General features: G+C 35.8%; 2 protein-coding genes across 6 annotated transcripts in view; both read right to left on the reverse strand.

Annotated features, from left to right (window-relative positions):
- atrnl1b (attractin-like 1b) overlaps positions 1–2,423 on the reverse strand; it is a 110,322-nt gene extending 107,899 nt beyond the window's left edge. For both annotated transcript variants that reach the window (XM_007259180.4, XM_015608360.3), the window contains exon 1: positions 877–2,423. In XM_007259180.4, the coding sequence (XP_007259242.3) occupies positions 877–1,133 (257 nt within the window). In that variant the 5' untranslated portion in view covers positions 1,134–2,423. The remainder of the gene's footprint in view (positions 1–876) is intronic.
- A 6,605-nt stretch (positions 2,424–9,028) lies between these two features.
- The window catches only part of cyth1b (cytohesin 1b), an 81,307-nt gene continuing 73,119 nt past the window's right edge, over positions 9,029–17,216 (reverse strand). For 3 of the 4 annotated variants that reach the window (XM_007259183.4, XM_007259182.4, XM_007259184.4), the window contains exons 6-13: positions 16,900–16,980; positions 15,903–16,015; positions 15,342–15,490; positions 14,805–14,917; positions 12,660–12,738; positions 12,011–12,082; positions 11,731–11,885; positions 9,029–11,288 (exon numbers count right to left, since the gene is read on the reverse strand). In XM_007259183.4, coding sequence (XP_007259245.1) covers positions 11,210–11,288; positions 11,731–11,885; positions 12,011–12,082; positions 12,660–12,738; positions 14,805–14,917; positions 15,342–15,490; positions 15,903–16,015; positions 16,900–16,980 — 841 coding nt within the window. In that variant the 3' untranslated portion in view covers positions 9,029–11,209. The remainder of the gene's footprint in view (positions 11,289–11,730; positions 11,886–12,010; positions 12,083–12,659; positions 12,739–14,804; positions 14,918–15,341; positions 15,491–15,902; positions 16,016–16,899; positions 16,981–17,216) is intronic. The other variant, XM_007259181.4, reaches the window with a different exon arrangement.

Below are 17,216 nucleotides of genomic sequence, written 5' to 3' on the forward strand. Positions count from 1 at the left end.
TTTTACTTGACACTGTCAAATAAAAAGAAAAACGTTTCAGTATTTCCTTTTACTTAACAGTGGCAGCAGCACATTGCACCACTGTGTGATGGAAGTTAACTTAAAATAAAATGTTGTGTCATTAGTGTCTCTGACTGGACTGCAAATAATTTTACAAAACAGCATTACAGTTACAGACGTAAAATGACACTGCTTTTAATGTTTGTGAGCTTTATATAGTTTGGATACCATATTTAAGTCCTGTGAACATATGTAAAGTGGTTAGGCACAGGTGAACATGTCCACATTAAGGCTTTTGTCTTTTACACACACAACACATTAAGAGAACATCAGAACTAAAGTTTTTCCTTGCCTGAACTACAAGATGAACCATCAATAACTTGAAACTAAAGCTGCAAATAATGATTCAGTCAACTAATTTGTTGATTATTTCTTCAGATAAGTCAACATGTATTTATGCCATGCTCTCCTGTTTCTTGATAGAAACACCAGAATGTGTGATTGAAATGCCTTTCCAATTGTCTAGAGGACTTGGATTGGGGGTGAGGGATGATATTTTGTGAGAAACTGTGTGATCTCTTGTGTCTGTGGACTTTTGTTGACAGAGCCTAAGCTGAGTGAGCAACCCTTATCCCTCCACTATTGTGTCCTTGTCCTGAGCACTTTGTTTAGTGCACTGCAGTGACAAATTAAAGATTATTAGACACTCAAATTGCAATCTTAAACACAGGACTTATTATATGGATTATTGTGTTGACTAATGGTTGCAGCACTACTTGTTAATTGTAGACATGTTAGGTTAGCTACAGTTCAACTTCAACCAAAGAGGAAACAAAAGGGGTGTGGAGTGTAACATCTTTTTTGTATCATACTCACTTGAATCTTCCCTGACAGTGTTGACACTGGTCCCCAACCCATCCTCGGTCACAGACGCACGATCCGTTGACACATTTCCCAGAGAGACAGTTCTTCTCACAGGTTTTAGAGGGAGAGGCATCCGTGAGGAGCACCAGGGAGAACATTGCACAGAGCAGTAAATATGTGTTCATACCCTGCAGTCTGAAGCAGGTGAGAGCGTCCTGTCGTCGTCTAAGGGCAAACAGTTCAGTCCTGAACATTTTGGCAGCATCCATTTTTACTGCGTGTTTACTCCGAGGGCCTTGCTCTCCGGTGCTTGGATCCTTAGTGAAACTGCCCAGATTGTTTCAATTAGCAGGAGGGGGATATCCACTCCATGAAGATTATGGATACTCCGAGAATGACATAGCCAGCCAGCTTAGCTTAGTTTAGCTTGAACAGAAACCGGAGTCCTGCTTTAACTCCTTTACGTCCTTAAACTGGAGCTGAATATTTTAGGTAGTAGCAAAATATTGACATTTGTGTCAAGAAATCATATTGTAAATAAAGCGCAGGGCAACGTTATCATCCCCTCTGTTTTTTTGATAACTGATGGCTTGCAGTGCTTGTTGTTAGCTAGCTAGCTAGGTGGGTTTATGAAGCTAACTATATTACTTTCTATGTATCTATTGAAACAAGGGAATAAATAGCCTACCGTTAGTTAATGCTAGCTAGTTAAAGCTATATGGCTAACTAGCTACCACTAGGTTAGCTACCTTCTGCGGTTAACCAAACGCTAAGGATGGAAAATTCCCCAAAGCAGACAAAATACCGACAAAAACACATAGCTCCAAATTGTGTGTGTGTGTCAAACTGAGAGTACAAGTATAACCTTCAAAATAATACACAATTATATTAATTCTGTTGTTTCAGAAGACCCCTCAGCAGCCATTTTAACGTGTAAACAACTGGCTAGCCAGCTAGCTAACCTAGCTTAGCCTAGCTAATGCTACAGTAAACGACCCAACACTGTAGCTATGGCTACCTAGCTAGTGCGCAAGCTAAGCTGGCTAACCCAACTAACCTACCTAGCTAGCTAACGTTTTATGGTTTAACTAATTTTATAAGGTGTAACATCACGACAAACAAACTAAAATAGTTATGTTATGTATTTGTAGATTAACTAGCTGGCTAACTACCTTACCTACTAAAAAACTAACAAACAATCATCTCTTTCGTGTAAAGAGCAGCACAGCGGCTGCAGCAGTAACTCAGCTATATAACACGGATCAGTTGTTTGTGGTGCGTCTGGTGTTCTCCGTTAAGGGATTTGGCAAACCTGCTCAATTAATCGACAAATAAAAGACCACAGCACTCAGAGCCGACTCTCAGCTCCCGGTAGCATTACTGTCCTTCTTAATCCACTCAGGTAAAACCCCACAGCCACGCAGCGCAGTGTGTCTCTGTCGGTAGCCTGGTCCCTCGACCACCCCCGGACCCGGGTTGTACTAGCCTCCGCTATAGCGGGTTTAGCAGGCGCTGCTGCTGCTGCTGGGCTGGCGCTCCTCAGGTTGGAGCAAACTCAACGCAGGCAGGTCTACGCATGCGCACTGAGCCCTGCTGAGTATTTAAAGAGACACTGAGGCAGAGCTGGATGGCGCTCAGTAGAGATACTAGGGATGGTTCAGTAGAGATACTAGGGATGGTTCAGTCAGGAATGGCTCACTGTTGGTCCTGAACGGATTGGACTCTAGGTGGGTATTGAGCTGATAAAGAAGTACTAGAGCAGCTAGTTGTATTTCTGAACTCGGGGGGATGAAGGGCTTAGACAAATACTGAAGGTTGTATCTCTTCTGTCTATAATTTTCTGTTTTTATGTGGGTATGGGGGCTGCAATGACACCATAAACAAAAGAGTTTGAGAGCAACTGTACTAGAAGACAGATATGTAAACTAGTGCATCTCAAAAAATATAATATCATTGAAAAGTTACTTTATTTCAGTAATTTAGTTCAAAATGTGAAACGTATATAGATGTATTACACACAGAGTGATCTATTTAAGCGTTTATTTCATTTATTGTTGAGGATAATGGTGCAGAGCTAATGAAACCCCAAAAATCAGTGTCTCAGAAAACTGGAGTATTATATAAGACCAATTGTTACTTTTGGCAATTTGGGCAGTGTGCCAAGTCCTGCTGGAAAATGAAATCCACATCTCCATGAAAGTTTTCAGCAGAGGAAAGCATGAAGTGCTGTAAGATTTTTTGGGAAAACACTGCACTGACTTTAGACTTGATAAAACACAGTGGACCAACACCAGCAGATGACATGGCTCTCCAAACCATCACAGCCCAAGCTGCTTGAGGTCTAGTTTCCACAATCAGTGATGGTTTGAAGAGACATGTTATCTGGTGGTGCTGGTCCATTGTGTTATTAAAGTACCAACTGGTCTTATATAATATTCCAAAATATTGAGATTTTTGGGTTTAATTGGCTGTAAGCCATAATTATCAACAATAAAAGAAATACATGCTTAAAATAGATCACTTTGTGTATAATAAATCTATACAATATATGAGTTTCAGAAATTACAGAAATAAAGTCACTTTTCAGTGATATTCTAATTTTTTTAGATGCACTAGTAAAGTACTAGAGACTCAGATTTGAGTAAAAGTGCTCTATCAAAAAAGTGACTTGTGTAGAGGTTGAAGTGTTCTAAGCACCACAATTAAATATAAGTACAAAAGTATTCAACATTTTTTCTGTACTTAGATATTGAAAGTAGTTTATTATAAAATGTAGTACTCAAGTACTGAAAATAAAAGTACAAATATTGTGTTATGTGTTTATTACATGAAGCAGTCTAGCTATTTTGTATGTGGTCAGATTCTACAGTCTATTTACTATTGTTTTACATACTTTTATCAAATTTATGCTTTGTTTTTTTGATGACAATAATATTTCTGCATGTGTTGTACGATTAATGTTTTTACATTAATCACAAGCGTAGTTCATTAGTGGTATGTGTACCCAAATATATATTAGATAATAATATATATTAATGTTCTGTGTCCATTCTGCTCATTGTACTAGGTATGAAATGTACCCATCTCCCCAGGTTTCGGCTGGCTTTGGGTTAATAACACCCTTTACCCACTCCACTGTGAACCACCCACACCATGAGTCTAGAGCCATAATTGCAGCCACAATGCTGGATGACAGCATCGGCGCACAGAGCCATGTTTTTTTTTCTTTTCCTGCTGGTCCTCTTGCTGCTATGCTATTATTAGAATCATAACCATGCAGCAGTGACATATGGTGCCACCCCAACACTCAAATTCTTTGGAATGGGTGTATTTCTATTATGCCTGGAACTAAAAGAGAAACCAAAAGAGAGAAAAGACATATGTAGAAAGGCTTCGCCAACTGCTGAGCTGCTGATGATGTGAAAAGGTGGCAGAAATCCCAATACATCATCAGTATAGTCAGTACTAACAGATTTATACAAAGACAAAATTGAAGAGTATAAAGTGTAAATATGCTTACTTAGATTGCAACACAGTTTTAAGAACACATTCTTCATTTCAGAACCCAAAAATAAGAGTTGATATACTCTGGAAAAACAACAATAATAATTCATTTAATTATCTGACTGTATATATATATATATATATACATTGTGAGGACTCGTCTCAGCGGGAGTAGTGGCGACTGGCACAGAACTGTTAGAATCAGGACTCGCAATACATGGGAATGAGATAAAAAGAAACAGAAAGGAAGGGGTAAGACTCAAGAACAGAAAGGCCGAATTAGACAGCTAGAAACATTTAACCAGGCTTTTCTTAGTACTGGGCAGACAAAACCAAGATCAACTTGAGTATTAAGAAGAAAGGGAAGGGTTCTTATAATAAGCATACAACAATATATATATATATATATATATATATATATATATATATATGGATGGATATAGACTACCAGCCCTGTCTCAATTTATGCATATTTCCTACCTAGTGCACCAAGTATGAATTAACAATTGTTTTTAACAGTCATTTAATGTTAAATAATGGGTTTATGAGTGCAGATATATTTAAATCAGAACAGACACATTGTGCACTGTTGGGTGCAGCTTCTGCCAATTTATATCTGAGTTCATCACATACTGTATGATGAAGAAAGTAATTTGAGACAATACCGTAAGTCTCTACTCCTGAAAAAAATTGTGACATGAACATATAGGTGGGCTGATCCAGCAGAAAAAAAAGTCCATGGATGAATTAAATTAAGCTCCCAGTGAATGTGCTGGTAATGTTAAGGCATTGACAAAACATGCAGACAAGCATTTTTATTTACAATTTACCGTAGCCACTTCGTCAGCAGGGTTCCTGTTGATCTAACAGTATCTTTATACCATAGAACTGTGACCAAAAAGGAGGAGCCAAAAGAGAGGAAGATCATTAGGAAGAAACCTCAAGAAGAACCAAGCATCCTCCTTGTGAAAACAAGAGTAAGTGGAGAGAAAGAGTGACATAATGGAGAGTTATAGCTAATGTGAGAGCAACTCATGAGTTATAAGAATGTGAGTGAGTGTTGAACACACATGGTCAGTGTTGATGTGTAAGTTCATGCTGAATAAACAGTCATATACACAGTTATGCAGTATCTAGTCTGATGTGAATGAATCATTGTGAGGACTCGTCTCAGCGGGAGTAGTGGCGACTGGCACAGAACTGTTAGAATCAGGACTCGCAATACATGGGAATGAGATAAAAAGAAACAGAAAGGAAGGGGTAAGACTCAAGAACAGAAAGGCCGAATTAGACAGCTAGAAACATTTAACCAGGCTTTTCTTAGTACTGGGCAGACAAAACCAAGATCAACTTGAGTATTAAGAAGAAAGGGAAGGGTTCTTATAATAAGCATACAACATCTGTCCAATACGACAAAGGCATATGTGTCTGTAGTGGATCTGGAACACTGGTATTTATTGATTATGTGATTTTGAATAGAAGTAGCAGGATGGATGTTAAAGTTTATCAATGTAAAAATGTTATTTGCAAAATGTTTGACCAATTTAAATAATATAGTTGTCTCAACATTCTCATACTGGGCTGATTGGCTCAAAGAATTAAGTCAATGAAATTCAACAGACTAAATGTTTGGGACAGTAATCTGAACATCTGCACACTCAATTTAAAACATTTATGATTTTTTTTTAAAATGTTTGAGGTGATTTAATTTTTTTCCAAATAGATGTGAAAGTATGTTTTAAGTGCGGTAATAAATGACATACATAGCTCTAAAACCCTGAACATGCGATTAACACTAATTGCCTGTTTCTGTACGTTCATTGAGACCTAACTACTTTATTTTAGCAAATCATCTTGTTTTACTAAATTGGTTTTGTAATTTTGTTTTGTTATATATATAAAAGGAATTGCTTTTAACATTTCAGCACATTAAACAGTTACATGTTTAATGGGACTTATCTTTCAGATTACAGGCCTGAAGCTTAGATCGGTTTGCTTTCACATGAACTAATAGTTTCAGATTTTGACTTTATAACAACAACGTGCTTGATTAGAACTCCCAAATTAGATGTGATTAAAATATTATGACATGATTTAAATAGGAATCTAAAAAAACAGAGTAATGAGGCTTCTTAAAGTGTAGTATGTAAAACAAAGAAATGTTTTATTTTGAACAAAAAGTAGTATTGAAAAAAAAAGGAAAAAGTATTAACTGATGGACATAAGCAAAACAAAGTACTAATACTTTAGAAAACTTAATAATAGCTAATAATAATAGTACTCCAATAACAATATTTTAACCAGCAGGTTATTTTCTTACTGTAATGCCCAATATTGTGTGATTATAAACAAAAGCTTTATGTTAACCATATTCAGAAGCAGTGTCTATTTTTTAGGCTCTGAGGCACCTGGCCATCATGCAGTGAAAACATGTGCTGTGGAAAGATGGATCAGTATTCCAGACCTTTATTTGGAAGAAATGGACACTGCGTGCTGTGGACAGAGAATAAAAAGGACATCCAGGCTGTCATCAGCAACAAGTACACACGACAGGATCAGGTATATCTAAAAAAATCTTATATCATTGAAAAGTTACTTTATTTCAGTAATTTAGTTTATGTATTTCACACAGAGTGATCCATTCTAAGTTTATTTCTTTTATTGTTAATAAATAATGCTTACAGCCAATTAAAAAAATAAACTCTCCTCTCTTCTTCCAGACTCTGGTCCCTTGATTTTTTAAATAAAAAGCTAAATTTACTGATGATCAGTGATGGTTTGGAGATCCATGTCATCTGCTGGTGTTGGTCCACTGTGTTATATCAAGTCTAAAGTCAGTGCAGTGTTTATGCTTCCCTCTGCTGATAACTTTTATGGAGATGCGGATTTCATTTTCCAGCAGGACAAAAGTCAAAAGTAAAAAAAAACTGCCAAAAGTACCAATTGGTCTTATATAATACTCCAGTTTTCTGAGACACTGATTGTTGGGTTTTCATTGGCTGTAAGCCATAATCAACAACAATAATAGATCAGTCTGTGCAAATAATCTGTATACACGTTTCACATTTTGAACTGAAAAGTTACTTTTCAATTATATGTTAGTTTTTAATGTATGATGCCTTTACTGACATATTTTGTACATTTGAACACTTATATTCTAATGTTCAAATTTCAGTTCCACAGTACTCACGTTAGGAATCAGTTGCCATTGATTCCTGAATGATGTCAGTAGAGTGGAGGCATCCTGAATAAGCAATGTACTTGATTAGTTTACATGATATGTAATGCAGTACATTTGATATAAAACATTTCTACAATTATTTAACATAATTATACAGTTAAGTGATGAGAGATTTTCTGCTCTGTGCAGATATTTGAATGCTGTCTCTGCACTGCAGGGTTTTCTCTCTCAGTCAGACTGAAGCACAGCACTCTGACTGCACTGGCCTGAACTGCCTGTCAATCATCGCAGCTCAGGGATGCAACACGTGTGTCCTGCAGGATTATCATGCCCGATCACGTGCTGCTACAGAGAGATGATTTTAATCTCACTGCTCAACATTTGTGATCTGTCCTGCATCAACACAGCACAGCTAGTTCTGCACTGCCTCCCAGTGGATAACACTTCTTACATTCCCTCAGCCTGCAGCAACAGCTTTCTGTATTCATCAACAAATGTAGAAACTCCATTCCAGCTGCAATAAAACATGTGATTTATAAGATATATAAGTTTATATCTGTAACATGTGCAGTTTATACATCATTTAGCTTCATTTATAGAAAATGTCCATTAAAACAGTGAGAATAAAACATTAGACACGTGATTAACAAACTGCATGACAATCCTCTCCTCAGATCCCAGCTTCAGAGAAGTCTGCTTATTTCCCACAGTCATTTTCTTTGTTGTATATTTATAAGACACTGTAATTAAAGCATGATCAAAAAAGAAAAAAGTAACCTTGTGTGTGTGACTGTGATCCCATTAGTGCTGGATTACAGCAGATTAACCTGTAAACACACAGACAAAACAAAACACACACTAAACTACACATCAGTTCTATAGGTTTTAACTCAATCACATGGAAAGAGATTACACTATTTTTTTTTTGATAATAAAAAAAATTAAATAAATAAATAATAGTAATAACTTAATATCTTAAAATAATAAAGCTTGTCATTAAATAATCTCATAAATGCTGTCATCTAAGTAATGCGTATCTCTTGACTTAATATAACATTGACATTTTTCACAATAAGACTCTTAATGAGGGTTTAGAAGGTATCATATATATAGTTTACTCATACATATGCAATACTATTACAATTATGATTTAGCATTTACTCAAAATGATAAGTTCTTGATTACAAAGACTTTTTTTTAAACCCTGGGTTATTTTATCTACATATCAGCTGCAACAGTAAAGTTGGGTTGTACATGTATTGCTGCATGTGAGCAGCATCTGGCGGCCAAAAACAACAGGGATCATTATTACTATCATTTAAACCTGTGTTCAGGTGCTTTAAAACATCACATTTTTGGTTTAAATTACATTGAAGGAAAAACAGAAAGTTGTTTTGCTCATGTCTCATTGCAACAGAGAGTTACTAAACAGCAGAATAATACAGAATGCTATTAAAAAAGAATAGTTCAGAGGCATGCTGGTAAAAAGAATTGTTAAATAGGTTGTTGCAATGTACCAATTTTATTTCAGCACAAGATTACAAAGCAATGCTGAAACCCCAACAGCAAACAAAAATTCTTCTCAAACTCATACTTTTATACAAACATACATACATACCAACACACATTCTGACAAAAAAAATAAAAATAAAACAATGTATATCTTTATACAGCATTGATAAATTAAATCATATTTTAACATTGCCTTTTCCTCTCAGTTATCAGTGCACTCAAACTAAACTTACACACTATGGCTTATACACTGAAATACCTTGCACTGAGCAACATTCAAGAAAAACATTGCTACAAAATCCAACAAAAGCATTATTCATAAAATAAAACATCTTACAGAAATGAATTTTGTTTGTGTCAGCGGTTCTGAAAATGTAACATTTTCACCCATGAACAGATACAGATAAAAACAGTCTGTAAGGTCTTTAAATCTGGACGAGGAAAGCAAACACAATAAAACAAATGTTCCTTCAACATCTTTCAACAGACAGATCAGGCCTGTTAGAAATGTGCAGTTCATCTTTGTGTTCAACAGCCTAAAAAAAGCCGCTGTAGAAATCTGTCATTTCTGTAATGCAATGCAAGTAAACACAAAAAGCTTTGGCAGATGCAAATGCAAACATTTCACTTAAAAATAAGTATTTCTGAAGAGGAAGAAGACACTTTACTAAAAAAATCACAGCAGATAATACAAAATAAAAAGCTAATTTTTTTTCAAGCAGGCCAACAGTCACTTGAATGTGGTTAAGAAAGCTGATACAGAAATGTAGAAAAGCTTGTCAGATCTCAGAGGTTGTGTAAAAATAAGTGTGCATTTCCTTAATCTATACATGTATTAAAGAAAACTAAAAGGACAGTTTATCTGTGTAGCAAGGTTAGAAAAACAGTTACCACATTCAGTCAGACCTGCTGATTTGAGATGATGATCTACATTTTAAAGCCCCACACAGGAAACCACAGAACAGTGTCCCACAAGTAGCGCAGAGTTTACTAGTGGAGTGCAGATTAAACAAGCATATTTATATAAATGTTATTTGCTGTCATAAATACTGTCTGATATTGTGACTGAGATTTTATACATCGTGTATGTATGTACACTCATCCTTAAAAAAAACAGTCGCACACAAAGAAAACTGTGTCGGACAGCACTGTTATTCGAAAGGAAGATAATCAGCAACTATAAATGATTAAAATGCATTTTTCTTGGTGAAGACAACCAACGAGCATGTGTGTCCCCACTGTGGTCAGTGCCAAAATGGAAAAAGCTGTTATCATGCATCCCACATCTATCAAAGTGGCACTCTGACAGCCCAATGTTATGTTTGTAAAGTCCTGCAACCAGTGCACTATTCCAACAGGACAATGCTCACCCACATACTGCTGCAGTGTTAAGAGCTTGGCCTGAAGTCACACATACTATGCCATGGCCAGCCGCATCACCAGACCCATCCCTAATTAAAAATGTGTGGGATGCTACTAAATGTGGAATATTAGAACTTAATTGGATAGACTACCGGTACTACAATTGTGTTACGCCTGTTACTCACTACTTCTGTACGTTTAGCTCAATATCAGTCCATTTTTAATCATTTTTTATTCCAAAATTCCTTCCAAATGGCATTGCAATATGAAATTTTCTTCAAGGTGCAATTGTTTTTTTTATGATGAATGCATACTACGTGGACAAAAGTATTGGGACACCTACAGGAGTTTTTGAGACATCCCATTCTAAAACCATAAGTATTAATATGAAGTCTGTTACCCTTTACAGCTCTAACAGCAGGTATGGAGCTCTGCAGTTATTGTTTCAGCAGAAGGCTGAGACTTTTCTGCAGTATACCACTTTTTGTGTGTGTATGTGTTTTCTGTTCACACCAGAAGCACAGAGGAAATTCTGATCCTGTTCAGTGTGACTCAAAACACAGGCTTTTGGCTCAGACAAAGTTCTCAGTGCAGACAACCTGTATTCAAAACACAGCAATGTTCCTGACGGGGACAGGGCCAGTTCAGGGTTATGGCTTTTGGGCTTACTTCATCAGCTTCCTGAACTACAGGCCCATTTTGTTTTAAGTCCATAGATAAATGTTCTTCGCTCAACCTTGAGAAAAAATATATTGGAGGCCCATTGTCTAAAAGAACTGTGAGGTCCTACTGTCTCTTTATAGAGGACACCTTCTTTTTCCTGGCCGCGAGCATTTCATAGAAAGGGTCTCTGCTGATGGCAGCTCTAAAATAGGGAGAGAGTAGAAAACAATTATTGTAGATTGGAACTCCCTTCTAAATCATCATCATCATCATCATCATCATCATAACAATAAATGGACATTTGTTTTAAACATCATTACTGTTTATTTTGTTATGTGGTCACAGAGAAATTTAAACAGACATGCCACAGTAAATTGATCATGAAGTGTTACTCAACAATATGGCTTGAAGATGTTCCCAACTATTAACTATTATCCTGTAATTAAACACTGACCAGTATGATAATGGAAATAGTGGGTGCCAGATTGAGGGGATATTTCACTTGTGAAGTTGTGGTGGTATTTAACAATCTTCGATCCACTGTGTCATATGTGTTACAGGAATACTTTTTAGAGGGATTACCCTTCAAAGCGCAGGACGCCCAGTGCGCAGGAGCCCCAAGTGCTGCTAATAAGACCACTTACTTTATACTGTTGATCCACTCATCTTTTTCCTCCACAGTTGGGGCTGAGATTCTGTAAAATGTATGATTTCCCTCCACCACACGACCGTCTGCCTCAGTCTTACAGGCCTTGATCACTTGATCCTTATTGTCTGGGATGAAGAGCTCAAAACAGTTCTGTGAAGAGGCATTGACAGCAAATCAGCAACAGATACTCAAAAGGTAGATACAGGTATACACAGCCATACAGCCGTACAACAAGCGATCAGTGATTCATATGAAGAAAGAGAGAGAAATCATACGGGTTTCTTTGAATCCTCCACTTCTCTAATGCTGAGATTTTCCAGAGGAATGATCCCTCTCGGTTCTTTATCCTAAAATCACAAATTAACAGTTAAATAGAAATCAAGCTTGACCGGTATTAGTCATGTTCGTCTAACCCATTAACTGAGAAAACATGGACACTGTGTTTTTACTACAATTATTGTACGCAAATCAGTTTACTCTGTGGCCATCTTTGAAACGACAGTTGGGCAGTTAGATCATTTAATACTAGCCTCCCATTTCTATGAATATGAAACACAATATTTAAAACTGTCAGTTGACTATTTTCACAACAAATTTTAAATTAATGATACAGTGTAACAAATCTCATTAATAGTTTGTAGACCTCAATAATTTGGAGATGTGGCTGCAGGTTTTTAATCCAGGCAAACACAGTAATCTATTAAACAAGTAAAATCAGGCAGGCTGTCAGTGGTTTAAAATGAAAACCTGCTGCCACAACAGATCAATGTGGACAGGTTTGACACCCCTGGTGTAGAAAGTGTGTCAAACACCACATGAAATGAACAGGAAGGGCGTGATGCCGTCTATTTACTTCAGAGAGACACTACACTCTTCATGTTTTCTACAGTCAATGGTCTAACCATAAACTTCTGGGCAACTTACAGTGGTATATTCAAAGTAATAGAGACAGTTATCTGTGAGAATGAACCATCTTCTTTTCCAAGTTTTTACTCGGCCACCTGTAAAAACGATACACAATCAGTAAATAAATGCTATCACAATTCTAATTTGTATAAAAAACTGGGTAAACATTTGGGAGCACAGACGAGATGACAGCAGCGGAGAAATGCAGCAGAATGAGGTTTGGGGCACTGCAGCAGACAGACGTATGGTTAAGAGTCACATTAGTGGATGGGCAATTAAATGTTTTTCCTTTGCATCTCGATAAAACATTGCATTAAACTTAGAAAGAAAGAAAAATAATTCTACAAGATGGTTAACAAGCTGAAAACCATGACAATGCATATACAAGGACCAGGGTCACAATCAGCATACTGTATCAGGACAGTATCAGGAGAATACTGATACTATATATATCCAATAACTGAGGAATTAAATCCTGTAGTATATTAAGCCTGATGTAGAACACACATGTAGCACATACTGTGTGATGTGATGATGTTGGCTGTGTGTTTCTTTCTGTAGGTGTTTGAGTAGTCCGAGCACAATACCATACTTTGGCTTATCTTAAAACTAAGCTATTTTAATGTTTAGAAATCATCCCACTAATTTATCAATAATGTTTTTTTTTTTTAGCAGGATGAGCAAGAGAGCCACTGCTAAACACAGATTATAACAATAAAGCAGTTTTTAAACAAAGTGCAAGATTGAATAAAGATACATTAGGACATTATGCCTTATGAAACAGCTCCCATTTGTCAAGACGAGAAATGCTGAAGAATAAACAAGTACCTAGTGCTAAATTTAATGGCAACAGAGGGAGCACACTAATACATGGACCTTACACAACATGAGCACTATAGAAATGGGCGCAACTCAGCTTAATGAATGGAAAAAAAAACAAGAAATGAAGAAAAAAGCAAGAAACATTTCATTTTTATGAAATGAAATTTTGGTTAAAATAAACTGACAAAAAAAGTAGATCATGAAAGCAAGGCACACCACAAAAAGCACCCACAAGCATAGCTTAATGGCTAATGTGGGAAGAATCAGTGTACATACCTCCTGAAGAAAGAGAACATGAAAAAACAAAACAATAAAATTAGAAGGAAAATTATATGAAATAATGAAAATCAACATTAACATCTTAATGAAGAAAAAAACTGAAACAAAAAACTGAAACTCAAAAAAATATTTAACGGCAGCTCTTGCAATGTCCACCAGATGGCAGACAATCAATGTTTTCATTATGTACACATGGTGCAGAGAACTAGAACTTTCCTTTGTATTCTTGAGTAATTTATAACTGTAAATGTCCTTTAATTTAATGTAATTTTACTAAACATATTTATTAACATGTTTCGTCTTTGTGCGTCTGTGTAAGTAAATGCTGGCCTTACACTCAGGATAAAACAGAGAGATTGTATCAGATCTGGTTGTGGCTTGTATCTGGATGGTATCCTGATATGATTTTAACCACATGATTTTACACTTGTTAGTACAATCTGCCTCCAGTTAATCAGAAGTTTAGGCTGTTCTTAGAGACACAATGGTGTTTACACTCCTGCAATATGCGGTTTGAGTAAATTAATTTGTTTTAAATGCATCTTGAGTGTGTTAACCTTTGCATTTTTACGTGGCTTGGCCTTATCCAGAAATAATTCTTAAATTAAAAGACTCAAAGTGATCGATTATAAATGATACATAAATTACTTTAAAACAGTTGCCTAAAACAGGCAAAAAAAAGTGTATAACCTTTTTAAATTTTGCTTTGAAAATTGTTTTAGAATTTGTTTCAAAGTGCAAAGTTGCCTTTTAAATGACTTCATATCTTCATGTTCCTACACAGAGATCAGTGTTGAGCTCTATGTAGGAGCAGTTTAATATTAAGTTTTACAGCCTATTCTCTTGTGAATGAAGATGTGAATTATTTTACTGCTACAGCTACTGTACAGATGTATTGAAATATATAGAACATGCAGTTTGCTGCTGTCCTTTTAAATCATAATGTAAACACAGCATAAGCTATTTGGTTGACCTGCTTTGGACCCTATTAGGAAGATATTAACTGAAATCTTTTATCGCTCATGCCCTCTGATTTCCCAAGAGAAGAATACTGCCCACTCACCCAGTTTCAGCAGCCAGCCCTCACGGTCTGGGTTAAAGAATGTGTGCGTGAGGTCATTTCCATCATCCTCTGGTATCTTGAAAGGCTCGTTTTTGATACTTTCATACAGATTCTGTAGGTATAGAAGAGAGGAAAACATGAAACTCACTGTACAAAGAAATCCTATACTGTATAGAATATAAGAGAGAGAGGAGAGAGAAAATATTTGGTTTATATTCTGTTAAATGTATATATTTTCTTCTCATTAAATGCTTCAATATTGCCACTATTGGATAAAAATATCTCATATCTAAATATAAAACTTATGTTGGACATTTTAAATTTCGACTGGGCCATTAAACATTTTAACACAACATATAGAATTGCCAGATTCTTCAAAAAAGATCTCAAAAAAATGCACATACAAGGTTTTTGGATGACAGTGACATATGCAAATAAACTATTGCATTTTACAGTATACTTGTATATGTGTGAGGCTAATTATTTTCTTCAGATCTTGAAAAAGGAAAAAAGTTACACCATAATAAGTAACTGACCAAGAGCAGGTCCTCTGGTAGGTCTCCCCCATCATTAATGCCCCTGTTCATGGCTATGAAGCGCTCCGCTGAGGGCTTGTCCTTTACATTAGGATTGTGCAGACTTGTATTCAGCATGATGATAGCAAATGAAAGGACGTAGCAGGTATCTACAAAGCAAAATAGAAGGCATTTACTAAAGCAGTAATATCAGTGTTCTTGCTTTTAAATGGAGATGACCAAAAAAATCTAGCAAACATTTATTCAGTAAGAGCAGAGCAACACAAGGTCTCTTCACAGACCTTTAAAATGCAAATGTTGCCGATTATGACGAGTAAAATGACAGTAATGGCTCAGCACTGTTCTATAAGCACTTTCCATTCTCAGCAAAGGTCTATCCCGGGAACACTTAGCCAGCACAACAGAGTGGATAAGAACAAGTTGCTAATGGAGGGGACGAGAGTGGTAAGAATAAATGTGTGTGTGGGTGTGGAGAGAGAGAGTGAGTGCAGAGTGAGATACGGGGCCTACAAAAGAAATGAGTCGCATATCAAACGGTTTATTTTTTAAATACATATTCACCTGTGGACTGAAAAACTCCAGGATTGCACTGACAGTAACGCTGAGCAAAAGCCTCCATCATTCGATCAATCTTCTGAGCTTCACCTGGTAACCGGAAACTCCACAAAAACTGTCTACATAGTAAAATGAAGGTAACACACACTTTATCAGTAATATAACATTAAAGGCATGAAAATTACATTATATTACATTATTACATAATTAAAATCCTCATCCACCCAATTTTTATAGGGTTGATTTACCATATTTTCCAAATAACTAAATAACTTTTGACACTTGGCTTGCTTTGCTCTCCCTGTGGGTTTCAGTGCTTAAAGCTACATTGCATTTACTGTATTTCAGATAACATTATCTGATCCAAATTAACCAAGCAATTAGGAACAATGGATATGCAGTAAAAAGTGGGTTTTGGACGAATCATTGGCCTGAATAGTTTTTTTAATGGTATGTAGTCAATATGGCAATCAGAAAACATAACTGCATTATTACAGCATTATTGTTTACAATGCAAAAAATCCATTAGCAAAAACTAGACAAAATATATGTAAATTGAGAAGTAAATGCTTAAACATAGCAACAAAAAAATGGAAAAAGTGAGCAATTTTTCAAAGTAAGATTACTTAAAATAAGCAATTAAAAAGTCTCAAAATGAATGAATGAAGTAATACTTAAACCCCTTATTCTGTGGCTTACATTTGTACACAAGAATCACAATAACTTGACTGGTGACTTTGTGCTTATTATGAGTTCAAATTACTTAAAATAAAGTGAAAATTCTACTCAAGACCGAATAGGATCATTATTCTTAAATAAGAAAGACAAAAATTCTTATCAGAAAAATAAAAAGTTAAACGTTATCGAATATTTTCTTATATTGATCTACCGATCATTCTTGACACCTAGATTATTATAACTATTATTTTTTTCATATTGCAGATACATTCTGTTCCATTATCATTGTATCTTACAAAAGTACTGGATGATTTTTTTTTTTTACCTGAGGGCCTGAACCAGGTTTAGGTCTGTGAATTCATGAAGTTCCACAAAGGCATGAAGGACTTCAATATTAAACTCATCTCTGAAAAAGAGAAAACAAACATTATTTTGGGACCAGTTATTATTTGGACAAATAAGATTATAACAGAAACTGCAGATCCATTACACATTGGTCTTAAGTATTAAATTAAGTGGAATACAGAATAAACAGCTGCATTTTAAAATAACTGGACTTTTATTTATTCTAAGCATTGTTGTGCACAAACTGTGGATGGAAAATCTGCTACTCATGCTTTAAAATACAATTACATATAAATT

Source organism: Astyanax mexicanus, chromosome 15, assembly GCF_023375975.1.
Source record: "Astyanax mexicanus isolate ESR-SI-001 chromosome 15, AstMex3_surface, whole genome shotgun sequence".
Taxonomy (NCBI): Eukaryota; Metazoa; Chordata; class Actinopteri; order Characiformes; family Acestrorhamphidae; genus Astyanax; species Astyanax mexicanus.